The 17,035-nt window shown below is 46.2% G+C and overlaps 1 protein-coding gene across 1 annotated transcript in view; it reads left to right on the forward strand.

Annotated features, from left to right (window-relative positions):
• Window positions 1-13,879, forward strand: part of MYH13 (myosin heavy chain 13) — a 72,459-nt gene extending 58,580 nt beyond the window's left edge. The window contains exons 30-41 of the mRNA XM_030800529.1: window positions 654-850; window positions 1,253-1,436; window positions 1,933-2,098; window positions 3,088-3,212; window positions 4,492-4,800; window positions 4,885-5,088; window positions 7,724-7,849; window positions 8,159-8,329; window positions 11,247-11,351; window positions 11,454-11,549; window positions 13,042-13,176; window positions 13,779-13,879. Of these exons, the coding sequence (XP_030656389.1) occupies window positions 654-850; window positions 1,253-1,436; window positions 1,933-2,098; window positions 3,088-3,212; window positions 4,492-4,800; window positions 4,885-5,088; window positions 7,724-7,849; window positions 8,159-8,329; window positions 11,247-11,351; window positions 11,454-11,549; window positions 13,042-13,176; window positions 13,779-13,793 (1,833 nt within the window). The 3' untranslated portion in view covers window positions 13,794-13,879. The remainder of the gene's footprint in view (window positions 1-653; window positions 851-1,252; window positions 1,437-1,932; window positions 2,099-3,087; window positions 3,213-4,491; window positions 4,801-4,884; window positions 5,089-7,723; window positions 7,850-8,158; window positions 8,330-11,246; window positions 11,352-11,453; window positions 11,550-13,041; window positions 13,177-13,778) is intronic.
• Window positions 13,880-17,035: the final 3,156 nt, after the last annotated feature.

Consider the following 17,035-nt stretch of genomic DNA (forward strand, 5'->3'; position numbering starts at 1 on the left):
TCCACATGGGAGAGAGTGAGCGACGGAGGCCTCTAGGCATGTCTTCTCTGCCTAGGAGGAGGAAGTCGGGCCATGGAAACAGTGAAGCTCACATCAGTAATCCCCAGTGTGGGGATATGGCCTACTGGTGACATCAAAAGATGCTTTCAGGCTTCTCCTGGTCACAGCATTCCATACCATTGCATCAAGTAGTGAGAAAATTATTCCCTTTTTAATTGTTCCAATCCATTTGATTAAATCAAGGAAAAGGCCTCAGTGTGAACCATACTTCCTTAGCATTTGCTTATTTACCCTATTAAGAAATAAAGGGTAGACCCCAGGCATGGAGTCCCAGCAGGCAATACCACCTAGCTAGACATGATAACATTGCTTTATTTCCATTTCACTTATGGTTACCTTCTGTTTATGGCAAATGTCAATGGTTTTCCACTTACTGTCCTGTCACAGTTTACTCTTTTGTTAAATATATTTAAATATAATTAAGGAGTCCACTTGAAAAAAAATTAAATAAACCAGGTGATATGCTGATAGGGCAAAATTTGCGAAGACAGCATAGGGATAATTCAAGGTGGGGAAAAGCGATTTAAATGAAAATACCTGAACTTGGAAAAGGGTCAGATGTTTTTGCAATATGTCACCGCTGTCATTACCAGGCCAAGAATGCCCTGGCACACGCCCTGCAGTCCTCCCGCCACGACTGTGACCTGCTGCGGGAACAGTATGAGGAGGAGCAGGAAGCCAAGGCCGAGCTGCAGAGGGCGCTGTCCAAGGCCAACAGTGAGGTTGCCCAGTGGAGGACCAAATACGAGACGGACGCCATCCAGCGCACAGAGGAGCTGGAGGAGGCCAAGTAGGGGTTCCAGGGTGGCAATAGCAGAGGGGGCCCGAGGACACAAGCCAAGGGACCAGGAGTCTTCATATCTTGAGAGGTTCTCTCTTTCCTGCCCATGCCTTTGTGGTTTCTGAAACATTCAGATTGTACCCCCCACCCTCTGGGGTCTCCCTGTCCTTCTTCTCAGGAACTGTCCATTCCACCTAGCTCCCTGGGGTTGCTCCTTAGGGAACTGCTTTGCCACCAAGCATTTTAAGAATCTCTCGGTGACACTTGGATCCTCTCCACTCACCAAATCCTAGGTCTTGGTCTCATCTAACACCAGTCCCTTCCATGCTATTCATTTCTCTTCCCATCTGACAGTTACCTTCTGAAATATTCCACCTTTGCCAAGGGGGAAAAAAAATCTGGTTTTCCTAGGAAAAAACTGGCTCAGAGGCTGCAGGAAGCAGAGGAGAACACGGAGACGGCGAACTCCAAGTGCGCATCCTTGGAAAAAACCAAGCAGAGGCTGCAGGGAGAGGTGGACGATCTGATGCGGGATCTGGAGCGCTCCCACACCGCCTGTGCCACCCTGGACAAGAAGCAGAGGAACTTCGACAAGGTCCTTCCCCAGCCGCTTTCTTTGTGAAGACAGCATGAGGATAATTCAAGTTGGGGAAATGCTATTTACATGAAAATACCTGAATTTGGAAAACTGTCAAATGTTTTGCAGTGGCAGTGGTGAAAACAGCAGTTTCACGCTTAGATGTGTGAGATACCTACACATCCTAGAAGGCCCCCAGTTGGAGCATCATTTCCCAGTTTGGGGGACTTGAGGTGTCTCTTGACTACTGTGACAGTCCCTCCAAAGGCAATTTTATTTTTAGTGAAAGCTAATTCAGTTCCACTGAGATCGTAATGTCTGTGAGAATGCAGCAGAGGGTCTGCAGGAATATCACAGTTTGTGGTCCCTGATCTAGAACAGTGCTCCTCCTCTTTCTTCAGTCCCTAAGGATGGAAGGGCAAAATGTTGGCATTACTGACAGCCCTTGTTTGCATGAACTCTTCTGAGTCACCCCTGCTTTCTGCTTCTCCCATGTCCCTTTGTCATCTCCCAGGTCCTTGCAGAGTGGAAGCAAAAGCTGGACGAAAGCCAGGCTGAGTTAGAGGCTGCTCAGAAGGAGTCCAGGTCACTCAGCACTGAACTCTTCAAGATGAGGAACGCCTACGAGGAGGTGGTGGACCAGTTAGAGACACTGAGGCGAGAGAACAAAAATCTGCAAGGTGAGCTCTCTCCACCACCGGTGGGTGCTACGTCTCCCTCTCCTCCTGCCAACCCCTTCCCCATTTGGCCACAGCCATCTCCAGACGCCTCCTTCCAACTGCCCCACACGATCCTCACCCATCATGCCTCACATTGACTCAGTTTGCCCCAAGGCCCAAACCTTTTTAATGTAAGGCATGGCAGCAGCTAAGTCTCATTTTTGAGAACTGAAGGCACAGTGGGTTGCTGAGCCCACTGCTCTGTTAGAGAAGACCCTTCGGTGATTCTGTCTCTAAGTGGCTTTGTATTCTAGCACATGCCACTGAATCCCTTAGGACCTCAGACTTCTGATCTACAAAATCAGAAGACCACACCCAACACTTTCCAAAGCCCCTTCTGGTTCTGCAGACTATGATTCTATGCATTTTCCACGCAATTGTTTTATCCGGTCTTCTCTATGACCATTTTGTTTACTGTACTTTTTTTTTTTTTTTTTTTTTTTGAGATGGAGTCTCGCTCTGTCGCCCAGGCTGGAGTGCAGTGGCGCAATCTCGGCCCACTGCAAGCTCCACCTCTCGGGTTCACGCCATTCTCCTGCCTCAGCCTCTCTGAGTAGCTGGGACTACAGGCGCCCGCCACCACGCCCGGCTAATTTTTTGTATTTTTAGTAGAGACGGGGTTTCACCGTGGTCTCGATCTCCTGACCTCGTGATCCGCCCGCCTCGGCCTCCCAAAGTGCTGGGATTACAAGCGTGAGCCACCGCACCCGGGCCTGTATACTGTACTTTTGAAGTTTGAAGTTTCTATTCTTTACTTGTGGTTCCTGTCTGCCTAGTGCAGGTGAGGCAACACATCCCTGTCTTGCCAACACCTCATCTGAACAGCTGCCCTGTATTCTCTCCTGTATAAATGTCATGAATGAATCGCCCATCCCTGAATTGCCTGGCAAATGCCTATACTATAAACTGGAGCCTGTTGAAACAGCCTAAATCAAGCCTGTCCTTTGCAGAAGAGATTTCCGACTTAACTGAGCAGATTGCAGAAACTGGCAAGAATCTTCAGGAAGTGGAAAAGACCAAGAAGCTAGTGGAGCAGGAAAAGTTGGATCTGCAGGTCGCCTTAGAAGAAGTGGAGGTAAGTGTCTGGGATAGGACATTCGGAAATTCAGGAGGACAGGGAACTGAAAGAGGCTGCCCTTCACCACCCCATGGGGCTCTTCCTGCCAGGAGGCCCTGAGTCTCCACTGGGAGTTCATTCAGCCATCCCAGGGGCTGAAACATCCACAGGCTGCTACTTTATCTCCTGGGTGTCCTCTGGCACAGTTCCCCTTTGAAAATAAATAAATGTGTTCATTAATGTTCTTCAATGTCTTCCTCTCAGGAAGCAGAAAATCAATCACATTACATCCTGAGAGCAGTGCAGAATCTCTCAGTTATGTTTAACATAGAGGCACAGACAATCATCTTTGGCTATCAAGAATCCTGTATAATCAAAACACACCCAGAGTCTCCTGATGCAGTAATCAGTGGTGGCCAGGATAACTGGTGGTTTCTAGGGAAATACGAACCGACACAGGATAACAGCAGAGCAGTTGCCCTGTCATTTTAGAGAATAGATTGACTCCTGATTTATGGTCACTATTAAAAGAGATACCGTCAATAAAATTTTCACCAATTAAGAAAGATACTCTATCTCAAGTCATAAGATAATTTGTTCATGAACAATGCAAAGTTTTAGTCCCAGTTTCATCACTATTAGGGATATTTGGGAGCAAGCCAAATACTCAGACCTCTCTGAATATCGTTCTCTTCATCTATAAAATGGGTATAAGAATACCTATTTACAGCCAGGCGTGGTGGCTCACAACTGTAATCCTAGTATTTTGGGAGGCTGAGGCAGGCAGATCACCTGGAAGGTCAGGAGTTCAAGACCAGCCTAGGCAACATGGTGAAACCCTGTCTTTACCAAAAATACAAAAATTAGCCAGGCACAGTGGCAGGCACCTGTAATCCCAACTACTCGGGAGACTGAGGCAGGAGGATCGCTTCAACCCAGGGGGTGGAGGTTGCAGTGAGCCAAGATTGTGCCACTGCACTCCAGCCTGGGCAACAGAGCGAGACTCTGTCAAAAAAAAAAAAAAAAAAAAGCCCTATTTGGGCTGGGCACCATGGCTCACACCTGTAATCCCAACACTTTAGGAGGCCAAGGAGGGAGGATCACTTGAGCCCAGCAGTTCAGGACCAGCCTGAGCAACATAGACAGACCCTGTCTCTACCAAAAAAAAAAAAAAAAAAAATTAAATCTAATTCTTTTTAAAAAAAAAGAATACCCATTTGATCGTATGGGGATGAAAATACCCATTCAGGAAGGTGGCTGTCCACGGCACTCTCAATCACTCCTTTGCTTTCATCAGGGTTCCTTGGAACACGAGGAGAGCAAGATCTTGCGCGTGCAGCTAGAGCTGAGCCAGGTGAAATCCGAGCTAGACCGCAAGGTCATTGAGAAGGATGAAGAAATCGAGCAGCTAAAAAGAAACAGCCAGCGGGCAGCAGAGGCCCTGCAGAGCGTGCTGGATGCTGAAATCCGCAGCCGGAACGACGCCCTGAGGCTAAAGAAGAAGATGGAGGGAGATCTCAATGAGATGGAGATTCAGCTGGGCCACTCCAACCGCCAGGTGGCAGAAACCCAGAAGCACCTGCGCACGGTCCAGGGCCAGCTCAAGGTGAGCACGGTGGCCGTCTCTGCGTACCTGGACGGGCCCCAGCCTGCCAGGCGGCTCTGGCCTCACTCCGGGTCTCCCCTGCAGGACTCCCAGCTGCACCTGGACGACGCCCTGAGGAGTAACGAGGACCTCAAGGAGCAGCTGGCCATCGTGGAGCGCAGGAATGGCCTCCTGCTGGAGGAGCTGGAGGAAATGAAGGTGGCCCTGGAGCAGACGGAGCGGACCCGCAGGCTGTCAGAGCAGGAGCTGCTGGACGCCAGCGACCGCGTGCAGCTCCTGCACTCCCAGGTGCGTCGGCCCTCACTCCTCCGCTGAAGGTCTACCCTGGGGCAGTTAACGCCTCCTGGGGCAGTTAACGCCTCCTGCACCCCCAGCTGCTTCCGCTATCCCTCCGCTCAGGGCCCACGCCGTGGGAAGGAGCACCCGGTTTCTCCCAGAGTAGTGGTCAAGACCAATTTTCTTTAAGCTTGCTTCTTGGAATAACTGACTCTTGATTGACAGATTTCTGAGCTTTCTCTCATCCAAACATTAAACATCTTGCACGTTGTGGGGAAATTGAGCAACGAAGGAAGGATTAATTATTGCGTAAGGCACCTGGAAGTAGTATTTAAGTGGAAACCTTAGAATATTAAGATTTTATTTCAAAATAATTATTTTTGACCCGGCTCAGTGCCACACCTATAATCCCAGCACTTTGGGAGGCCAAGGTGGGAGGTTTGCTTTAGCCCAGGAGTTGAGGCTGCAATGAACTATGATCATGCCACTGCACTCCAGCCTGGGCAACAGAGGGAGACCCTGCCAAAAAACAAACAAATAAACAACAACAACAACAAAACACAAAATAATTATTTTTATAAAAGATTTTAAAACTCCTTTGTTTAGAATGACAAATTAGCCTGGTAGTCACATGGGCAAGTCACAGACAGCTGTAACCACCAACACAGCTCAGTTTTTGTTTCAGCAAAATGAATTTTGCTTTAACTTGTTCCTGCTTGTGGTGCATACTACAGAATGAAATTACAGGGATTCTGCATCTTCAGAGCTGCTTCTCTTCCCTGTTCTGACTTCAGGATCTGGACCTACCTCAATTGCTTTTGCTGCTTGTTCTTTTGTTTCAAATTCCACAAACGCAAATCCCTTTGGATCTCCAGTAGACTTATAATGTGGTATACTTATATAAACAACATTGTCACATTTCCCAAAGACTCTTTCAATCCAGCTGTGATTAACATTTTTGGGAAGTAACTCCTATTATAAATTAAAAGCCATATTAGAGTTTTTCACAATCAGAATGTCAATACATTTTTAACTTAAAAAAAACTCCTTTGTTTAAAAAAATAGAAAAAACAAGCAAATACATGGAAGAAAAAAGTCAAGCATATTATTAACATTCTGGGGTCTCTCATTCTTAGGCCCCTTGTGAATTATATAAATATTATATTTTTGCCTCTAATCCCAGGACTTTGGGATTGTTCGATCTCAGGAGTTTGAGACCAGCGTGGGCAACATGGCAAAACCCTGTCTCTACAAAAAAAAAAAAAGTTTTAATTAAAAATAAATACATATTATAGTAAAAATATGAGCACTCTTTTGCAACCTCTGTTTTTATTTAACAATCATGAACATATTTTGACATCTTTTTTTTTTTTTTTTGAGACAGAGTCTCGTTTTGTCGCCAGGCTGGAGTGCAGTGGTGCGATCTCGGTTCCCTGCAATCTCCGCCTCCTGGGTTCAAGCGATTCTCCTGCCTCAGCCTCCTGAGTTGCTGGGATTACAGGTGCACGTCACCACACCCAGCTGATTTTTGTATTTTTTGTAGAGATGGGGTTTCACCATGTTGGCCAGGATTGTCTCGATCTCCTGGCTTCAGGTGATCCGCCCGCCTCAGCCTCCCAAAGTGCTGAGATTACAGGCATGAGCCACTGTGCCCAACCTCGACATCTTTAGATAGTCTTCTATATGATTTTTAATGACAGAAAAATAGGCTGTTCTACTTGTATATTACAGTACTTTCATTTAATCAGTCCTCCGTGGTTATTTTAGATTGTTCTCAATAAAAATTTTACTTTTAGAAAGACTGTTTTGATGAACTTCCTCATAACTAAATTTTCATATACTTCCATGATTACTATCATCTTAATGTTTCTAGAAGTAAATAAATTTCTAAAAATGAAATTTCAGGGTCCAAACAGCAAAGATATTTGTAATATATTATAAATTGTTCTTTAACAAGGTTGTCCCAATTTTTATTTCCACTGGGGAAATGTGTGAGAGTTCTCTTCTATAAATTCTCAAATATTCTAGCTCTTATTTTAAAAATCTTCACCAATTTTATTGCTGAAACATACCTCACTGAGTTTTTAGTATTTTTTTTAATTGCTAATGAGGTGGAACATTTTATCACATTTGTTGGCCGTTTGAATTTCCTCTAGTATGTTTTACCCATTTGTAGTTTTTGCCCTTTTTTTGATTGATTTGCCTTATTTATATGTTAAGAAAGGGAATATTTTCTTCTGTAATATACATTGCAAATGTTTTCCAGTTTGTCATCACCCTTACAATTCTATTTATGGCATATTTTGATTATTTGAATTATTTTTCATTTTATATAGTATGTCTATCATCATTTCCTTGTTCCAACACTTTTTACTGAATAATCTATCCATCCTCAAATATTTGAAATTCTACTTTTATCATTTACTCAATTCTTTGATGTACAATTCTTGGGTCTGTTTCAGGACTTTCTGTTCAGTTAAGAATAAAGAAAGAATGTACAGTACTGTACCCAGCAGGTCACCCATGTGAAAAATAAGAAATGGAACAGGATCACAATTTACTTCCTTCCCCAGCCAACCCTCTCCCTTCCAATTTTTTTAAGCGCCCCAATAGAACCCACAGCCCTGATATCTAATTCTTCTTGTAGAACACGAGCCTGATAAATACCAAGAAAAAACTGGAGGCTGACATAGCTCAGTGCCAGGCAGAGATGGAGAACTCGATCCAGGAGTCCAGGAACGCAGAGGAGAAGGCCAAGAAGGCCATCACGGATGTGAGCTCTGTTCTTCCTTTTCAGAGATGGGGTTTGGAACTGAGAAAGGGGGGCCTCTGAGCCAGGGCGTGGCAAGTATGTTTCATCTCTTATGACAACAATCGGTTAGTGGTGGCTTCCCAGACAGATGTAATGAGGTACAGTCTCAGCAGTGGCAAAGTGGGAGGGGAGGCTGTGGGGAATCAGCAATGACTGGCCCCAGTCAGACAGGGGAGGCTCAGCACCATGATCCCAGCCTTCGCCTCTTCTGCAAGCTCTGGGTAGGGATGGGCGGACAGGGCCTCTGATGTGTCCTGTGAATTTAACCAGGCTGCCATGATGGCTGAGGAGCTAAAGAAGGAACAGGACACCAGCGCCCACCTGGAGCGGATGAAGAAGAACCTGGAGCAGACGGTGAAGGACCTGCAGCACCGTCTAGATGAGGCTGAGCAGCTGGCGCTGAAGGGCGGGAAGAAGCAGATCCAGAAACTGGAGAACCGGGTAGAGTTTTTGAGAGGACTCTTACTCTGAAAGTGACAGCCTCGGACAGAACCACAGTCCAGAAACTGAGATGGTGGGAAAAGGCCACTGAATGAATAGATTGCAAATTCAGTTTCAGGACTGCTTGAAAAATTCCCTGTGAGCCTCATTTCTCACCTCTTTCTGTTTCACCTGTTCCTATGCCCCAACACACACACACATACACACACATCTATTTTGGTATGCTCACACCTCAGTAAATGTAATATAATGATGTGTGTTAAAGTTCACATTCCATTTGCTATGTAGATTCAGATGCACACACATACATGGAAAAAGCTATTAACATATACTTTACCGTCATAAAATTACTTATTTTGATGCATTTACATTTTGGACCAAGCTTCACTTTGATCAACACGGCCCATCCTACATAAAATCTGCAGTTTCCGTTTTCTCCCAATCTCAGGTTTCCTTCCCTCCCCAGCTTTTCTCATCTGTCAGTGCAGGCTGCAATTCTGGCACAGGTATGTCTCTTGCTCCAGCCCCAAAAAAGAGGGCAATCGCGGCTTCTTCTTTTAGGTTGATGCACCAGAAAAATTCAACCCCCCGACACCTGGACATCCTGCTCTTTCTTTATCTGGGAGCATATCCTGCAGTTATTGTTCAGTTTCTTTGCTGACTGTTCCCTTTGTTTCCTGTCTCCCTTGCTTTTCCTTTTAGACCCATGTGGTTTATTTCGATCATTTTAAAATGGGCTGCACTAGCAGTTGACATTTTGGAGGAGGGCTCTGCGGAGGAGGCTGTTCCAATGTCTCTTGTCCCAGGGAGACAGGAAATGAAAGAGTGGGAGGAAAGGAGGATGAGGAGGAGGAAAAGAGAAGGAGACAACTTTTCCCAGCAGGAAAGCCTCCAGATACTGTCATTCTTTATGCAAACCACCCGAGGATATCCCTGCCGGGCACATGGTCCCATTAAATGTGAAAGGATTTTTTTTAGGGGGGTGCTAAAAACAACAAGGCCATAGACTTTTTGAATAACAAAAGTAAACACCAGGGAAGTTAGAACTTCCCCCAAAATTCTTTAATGTTTATTTTCAATTATCCCCAGTCCTATTCCATTACAATGAGTTTAGGCCTGTTCTTCTCACGGATCCCTCCTATGGGAAAAGGATTAGATCTCATGACACCTTCTGCCATACTTTGATTCCTGGGTTGGCAGGGAGCCCTCGGCCACCCTCCCCCTCCCATGCTGAGGCACCTTGACTGTCCTCCCATCCCCTGCCCAGTTATGTGACTTCCATAAACCTTACAGAAGCCTAGAAAGAATTCCCAGGAAAACAAATGTTTTGTAGAACCTGATGGAGACATTTCCTGGGTCCAGGAGGTGTAGGGTGGGGAGGTTTTGGGAACAGTGGCCAGAGTAATCCCGTCCCATTGGTAGTTTTCAAGGTTGATCTAGTGAGTCTCCAAGTCGCCCCTGCTCTGCAGCCACTGGGATTCCCAGTGGAGTGGAGCATGCAGCTGGCTGCTGCCCCTCCCCGGCTTGAGTCTCTGGATTGTGGAGTTGGGACCACAGTTGGTGACTTATGTCCTCAGTGGCTGCCCTTTCCCCTCAAGACTTCAGAAAAGGCAGAAGCAACTGTGAAATTAACAACACCTGTGTAGTGCTTTGTCATGCTAACAATACTTTCACATACTTTCATTTGATCTCCACATTTGAGGGAGGCTGGTCAGGAAAAATTATCTCCATCCTAAATATACAGAAACTCATGCTCAGTGGTGGTGACTGACTTGCTTTGGGTCTATCAAGTGGGCCTGGAGAGTGCTTTGACTACTAGCCTGGCCCAGGTTCTCTTCATGATCCCTGCTGCCTTACTTGATCTGTAATCAGGGCCACCATGAACAGTTGGGCAGGTTTCACCTGCAAGGACAAGTCAGGTTAGCTTTTGCTGCGCTTGCCAAATGACCTGGCTCCACAAAAGGGGGCATCTAAGCAAAGCCTGACCCATCAGCTATGCTCTGTGCACCTGAGGCTGCCTCTGCCCAATGAAGGCATCTTATTCTCACTTGCTCAAAGCACCTGCATTGTCAATAAAATGTGGCTCCTGAGACCTAGGAGGAGATATCTTGGCAAAAATCCCACTAGGGGATCTTTTTTTTTTTCTTTTACTTTAAGTTCTGGGGTACATGTGCAGAATGTGCAGGTTTGTTACATAGGTATAAACTTGCTATGTTGGTTTGCTGCACCCATCAACCCATCATTTACATTAGGTATTACTCCTAATGCTATCCCTTCCCTAGCCCCCTGCCCCCTGACAGGTCCCGGTGTGTGATGTTCCCCTTCCTGTGTCCATGTGTTCTCATTGTTCAACTCCCACTTATGAGTGAGAATATGTGGTGTTTGGTTTTCTGTTCCTGTGTTAGTTTACTGAGAATGATGGTTTCCAGCTTCATCCATGTCCCTGCAGAGGACATGAACTCATCCTTTTTTATGGCTGCATAGTATTCCATGGTGTATATGTGCCATATTTTCTTTATCCAGTCTATCATTGATGGGCATTTGGGTTGGTTCCAAGACTTTGCTATTGTGAACGGTGCCTCAGTAAACATACATGTGCATGTGTCTTTATAGAATGATTTATAATCCTTTGGGAATATACCCAATAATAGGATTGCTGGGTCAAATGGTATTTCTAGTTCTACATCCTTGAGGAATCGCCACACTGTCTTCCACAATGGTTGAACTAAGTTATACTCCCACCAACGGTGTAAAAGTGTTCCTATTTCTCCACATCGTCTCCAGCATCTGTTGTTTTCCTGACTTTTTAATGACCATTAGGGGATCTTGAGTTCACTCTAGAATGATTGGCCCATGAGTCCATGAGAGAAGTCTGGGAGAGGAGAGTTGAATTCCGTGTTCCTTTCCTCCTACCCAGGTGCGGGAGCTGGAAAATGAGCTTGATGTGGAACAGAAGAGGGGAGCTGAAGCCCTGAAGGGAGCCCACAAGTACGAACGCAAAGTCAAGGAGATGACTTACCAGGTAGAGGTCCCAAAAACCTCCTCAGTGAATGCTGTATGGACCAAGCCCCATCAGAAGTGGCCATAGGTTTGCGGGCCCCTGCCATGTGTACTCTGTCTGCAGGCTGAGGAGGACCGCAAGAATATCCTCAGGCTCCAGGACCTGGTGGACAAGCTGCAGGCGAAAGTGAAGTCTTACAAGAGGCAGGCTGAGGAGGCGGTGAGCACAGGAGGTCCCCGGCAGTGCCTACAGACAGACAGTCCCTGGGGCATCCTGGGTATCCCTGCCATCCTGGTGGGTAAAGTCCCCTGAGCCTCAGGCCTGAGTTTGCATTTGCAGGCTATAAACACAGAGACACCTGCCCTCTTCCTCTCCTGGTCCATGTTAACCCTTCCCGGCCTTCACCATCTCTGTGCCCTCTTGCCTCACCCTGCTTGGCCAGCCCCCTCCATCCCCTTCATCCTGCCCACCGTGACTCACTTGACACCCCCTAAAGCATGTTAGCCTACCCTACTAGTGTTGGATCACCCTGACTCTCTCAAACCACCCCAGCCTACCCTCAAAGCCCTTCCTGCTCCCATGACCTGACCTGAGATACCTCATCCTAATTCCCACCATCCCACCACAGCCCACCCTCCTAGGCATCTCCAGCCTTCCTCAGCCCTCCCTAACTCCCTCTACTCCATCCCATCCTTTTTGATCCACCCTTTGATCAAATAGGTGAAATCAATAGGAAAGAAATGGAATGGGCTGAAATCAGTGTTTCCCAAAGTGTCTTCTGAGGACACTGGTTCTGAGGGATGTTAATAGCAGGAAGCGGGGGCTGCCGTGGGGAGGAGCTTATTCTTTTATAGAAAAGAAATAGTTTGGGAAAATCTGAGTTAAACAAAGTTACACTGGTTGCTTTATTTCAAGGATATCTCAGATTTTGTAGATGTTGTAGAGTTTGATATGTTATCAACTCTACAGAGTGGAAGAGGGGTTCCAGAATATACCATTTCTCACACTTCATTGACTTTGGAACCTTCTTACTGTATGCAGAGCATCCCTCGGGGCTACTGTTCTGAGGACCAAAATTTAGGGGAGTCTGCTCTGGACAAATGACTGAGCTTCTCCCATTGCTCTTTTTCCTCCCTTCCCTGGAGCCTGGTTGGTTCAATCCTGACCTCAGGGAAGCAGATTTGAACTGGTTCAATACTGACAGCAATTCATGCACATGGGATGAGTACAGTCCCAGCAGGATCGGCAGGCTAGAGCGTGCCCAGGAGGACACCTTAGTCAGGAATCCTTGACATTCCCCCAAATAGACCAGTACAGTGGCCTGGCGTTAGACAGATGGTGGTAGGCAGAGGCACAGGACGAGGGAGACTTGGGCCATTGGTCTCTATACCTTCAGGTGCCTTGGGAGAGCTCTGGACTTAGGTCTCCCCCAAAGATCTCTATGGAACAGATACCATATAGAAGAGGTGCAAGGGAACATGTGGAGGTCCTAGAAGGGACAGTAGCACCTGCAAGGTGATCCGAGGCAGTACACATGGTCGTGAGCTGGGAGCCTTGTCCTCACACTCTGGAGAAAGCCTACCTGCCCTCTCTGTCATCAGGGAATCCAGGGCCCTGGTTGCTTAACTCCTCAGAGGCTTTCAGAAACAGGGCACCTCATAAGCAGACTGAGGGGCTCTACAGCCTCATACCCCCTCTGTCTCCTGTGCAGGAGGAGCAGGCCAACACGCAGCTGTCCAGATGCCGGAGAGTCCAGCATGAGCTAGAGGAGGCCGCGGAGAGGGCGGACATCGCTGAGTCCCAGGTCAACAAGCTGAGGGCCAAGAGCCGAGACGTGGGCAGCCAGGTAAGAGCAGGTACCTGAGATGTAGGGGCCAGCTAAGAACAGATATTGAATATGGGGGCCAGGTAAGAGCGAATGCCTGAGTGTGGGAGGCCAGATAAGGGCAGGTACCTGAGATGTGGGGACCAGGTAAGAGCAGGTACCTGAGATGTAGGGGGCCAGGTAAGAGCAAGTACCTGAGTATGGCTTCTTCCCAAGAAATCCCAAGCCCCGGGGAAGTCCCATGGACCACCCAGGGAGAGCTTAGAAGATGACTGTTGACCCTCTCCTTCCTGCTGCTGGTTGCACACTCCCAAATGCTACTGTTTTAGCAAAGACTCCTGTAGTTCCAGGCTCTGGAGAGAATGAGCAGTGAGGCATGACACTGTCATCCCTGTCTCACCCTGTTGCTACAGATGCTGCCCATGAAGCCCCTGATTTGCAGGGCGTTTGTCCTGTCGCCAGTAGCTAGATTGGTTTGCTTTTACAATGTGCAAAGGGAAACAATGCCATTCCTTAATATTCCTCTGAAGTTCCAGATTTTCCAGCTGCTTCACTTCAAGATGATGTTCAGTCTCCCATTTAGGTGACTCATTTCCTATGTACAATTATTTTTTCTCCCACAGAAGATGGAAGAATGAGGCTCCCCTGATGCTCGTTGCCATGGGACACCTCCGAGAGAGTGGAGGGAAAATGTGTGAGAAATAAATTCTCCTAAATACTCAGATTCCTGGCTCTTCTGTGTTTATTATCATGGTCCATTCCTCTTCTATGAAGCTGATATTTAGACTCTTGCTGCTCTGTTGTAAATATAAAATAAGGAATGTGAAAGTGGAGGATCTTTGCTCCAAGTAGAAAACATGGAAATCCAACCCATGGCCAGGTAAATCACTAGCTTCCAGAAACATTTAAAAATAAAGGCCCTGGCCCGGCGCGGTGGCTCACGCTTGTAATCCCAGCACTTTGGGAGGCCGAGGCGGGCGGATCACGAGGTCAGGAGATCGAGACCACGGTGAAACCCCGTCTCTACTAAAAAATACAAAAAGTTAGCCGGGCGTGGTGGCGGGCACCTGTAGTCCCAGCTACTCGGAGAGGCTGAGGCAGGAGAATGGCGTGAACCTGGGAGGCGGAGCTTGCAGTGAGCCGAGATTGCGCCACTGCACTCCAGCCTGGGCGACAGAGCAAGACTCCGTCTCAAAAAAATAAAAAAATAAAAAAATAAAGGCCCTATATCACCGTACATCTCTCAGAATAGCTATTATCAGAAAGACAAAAGTGTTGGTGAGGACGTGGAGAAAAGGGAACCCTTGTGCACTGTTGGTGGGAATGCAGATTGGTACAACCTAATAGCAGTTTTTCAAAAACTTAAAAATGGAACTACCATATGATCCAGCCATCCCACTACTGGGCATATATCCAAAGGAAATTGAATCAGGATCCTGAAGAGATATCTACACTTCGATGCTTATTGCATCACTGTTCACAATAGCCACAATGTGGAAACAAACTAAATGTCCATCAATGGATAAATGGATAAAGAAAATGTGTATATACGTATATATATGTATATATCTCGTATATATGTATATATCACCACAATGTGCATATATATGCAAAGGTACATATATACGCAAATTTGAATATATATATTCATATACTATTGGGAATACTATTGGGCCATAAAAAAGAAGGAAATCCTGCAATTTGTGACAACATAGGTGAACTTGGGGGACATTATGCTAAGTGAAATAAGCCAGATGCAGAAAGACAAACACTGCATGACCTCACTTCTTTGTGGAATCTAAGATAGTCAAACTCATAGAGGCAAAGAGTAGAATAATGGTTGCCAGAGGCTGGGAGTAGGAGGAAATGGGAAGATGTTTGTCAAAGGGTACACATTTTCGGTTATACAAGATGAATACATTCTGGAGATCTACAGCACCAGGCCTATCTGTAGTTAATAATGTATGCATGTATTAAAACATCAATTTGTGTACCTTAAATATATACAATTCCTTTTGTCAATTATACTTCAATAAAGCTGAAAACATCCAAAAGGAAGGAAGGAAGGAGGGGAAGGAGGGAAGGAAGAAGAGAAGGAAGGAAAGAAAATAAAGATTCTTTCAGATAACTGTAGTACATTTTCCTCCTAGGAACTCATAATTCTTGCAAAATCACTTCCCCATTTTCTCTCTGAATTTACAGATAGGGACACTGGGGCCCAGATGGATTAAGCACTCTGACTGTAGTTGTCTAGGGCAGAGTGGAAATTACACCCTGGAGATCCTAGACTTGCAGGCCGCCAAGCAACTCTGCTTTTCCATCCCATCCCTTTTAGAGGCCTTGTCGTACAATTCTCTCATGCCCACCCACAGTTCCCCTTAACATCTGAGAAGGTAGTAGGTACTGTCAAACTCATTCGCTCCTAGGAAGACAGATGCTTTAGAAAAGGTTGGATAGGGGCTCAGGTACCACTTGCTCCTCCTTCCAGCTAGGGTAACTCCTCCCCACCTGCATGGAGCCTCCTCAGGGTGTTCAGGGCCAAAAGGGAAAGGGAGCAGCTGGGTCCAAAGAGATGTTAATTTTCCAAGTCCAGGATGAGACTGGACCCAGGCACCATTGTCCCTCCCCAATGGGAAAGAAAACTACTGCTAGTTTCACATCTCTCTCTTGGATCTTAAGGATCTCATCCATTCTGATTATGTTGATTTGCTTACCCTGAAGGGGCAGAGTAAAATGGAATAAGGACCCTTATGGGTGGATTAGGAGCCAAGACTAAATGTGAGCCTCATCCTGACCACTTAATAGCTGTAGCTGTGTGGCCTTGGGTTGATCACATATATTCTCTGAACCTGAGTTTCCTCATTGGTCAAACTGACCTGTGTGGACAGAAGCACAGGCTTTAGGTTCTGGCAAAGCTAGATGGAATCCCAGTGCTGTCACATACCAACTGTGTGGCCATGGGCAAGTTATTCTCATTGCTTAGTCTCAATTTCCTTATTCTGTAAGGTGTAGATAACAATAAAAATCATAGCTTTGCCAGGAGGGATGAGGAGGTTGGGGTGACAGCAAGAGGCACATGGTTTCTTTTGGGATAATGGATGTTCTAAAATTGATTGTGGTGGTGGCAGTATAACTGTGAATATATTAAAAGCCATTGAATTTTACACTTTAAACGGATAAATTGTATGGTGTATGATTACATCTTAATAAAACTGTTTTAAAAATTCATAGCTTCTATTACCTGATAGTAAGTACTGGCTTACTATGTACCAGGAACTGAGATAAGTACACTATTCTCTAACATCTTAGATTATTCCTTCTCTCTGGCCTTCTAGATTCTCCTTTTCATCTCATCATCAGCCCGTCCCAAATGCCTTTGACACAGTGGGGTTGGAAATTGAAGAGGATTGGCAGCAGTGGTGGTAGCAGAAAATGATTCTGAGGTCACCTTCCTCTAACTTCACCACTACCATTATTATGGCTATCATCATCACCATCATCATCATCATCATCACCATCATCATCATGATCACCGTCATCACCTTCATCACTATTAAAATCACCACCACCATCGCCATCACCATCACCACCATCACCATCATCATCATCATCACCACCATCACCATCACCACCATCACCATCACCATCACCACCATCACCATCACCATCACCACCATCACCATCACCATCACCACCATCACCATCACCACCATCACCATCATCATCACCACCATCACCATCATCATCATCACCACCACCTTCTCAAGATCACCATCATCACCATCATCATCATCACCATCACCATCATCTTCTCAAGATCATACCATCATCATGACCACCACCATCACCATCATCATCATCACCACCACCATCACCATCA

Source organism: Nomascus leucogenys, chromosome 19 (genome assembly GCF_006542625.1).
Source record: "Nomascus leucogenys isolate Asia chromosome 19, Asia_NLE_v1, whole genome shotgun sequence".
In the NCBI taxonomy this organism is placed as follows: Eukaryota; Metazoa; Chordata; class Mammalia; order Primates; family Hylobatidae; genus Nomascus; species Nomascus leucogenys.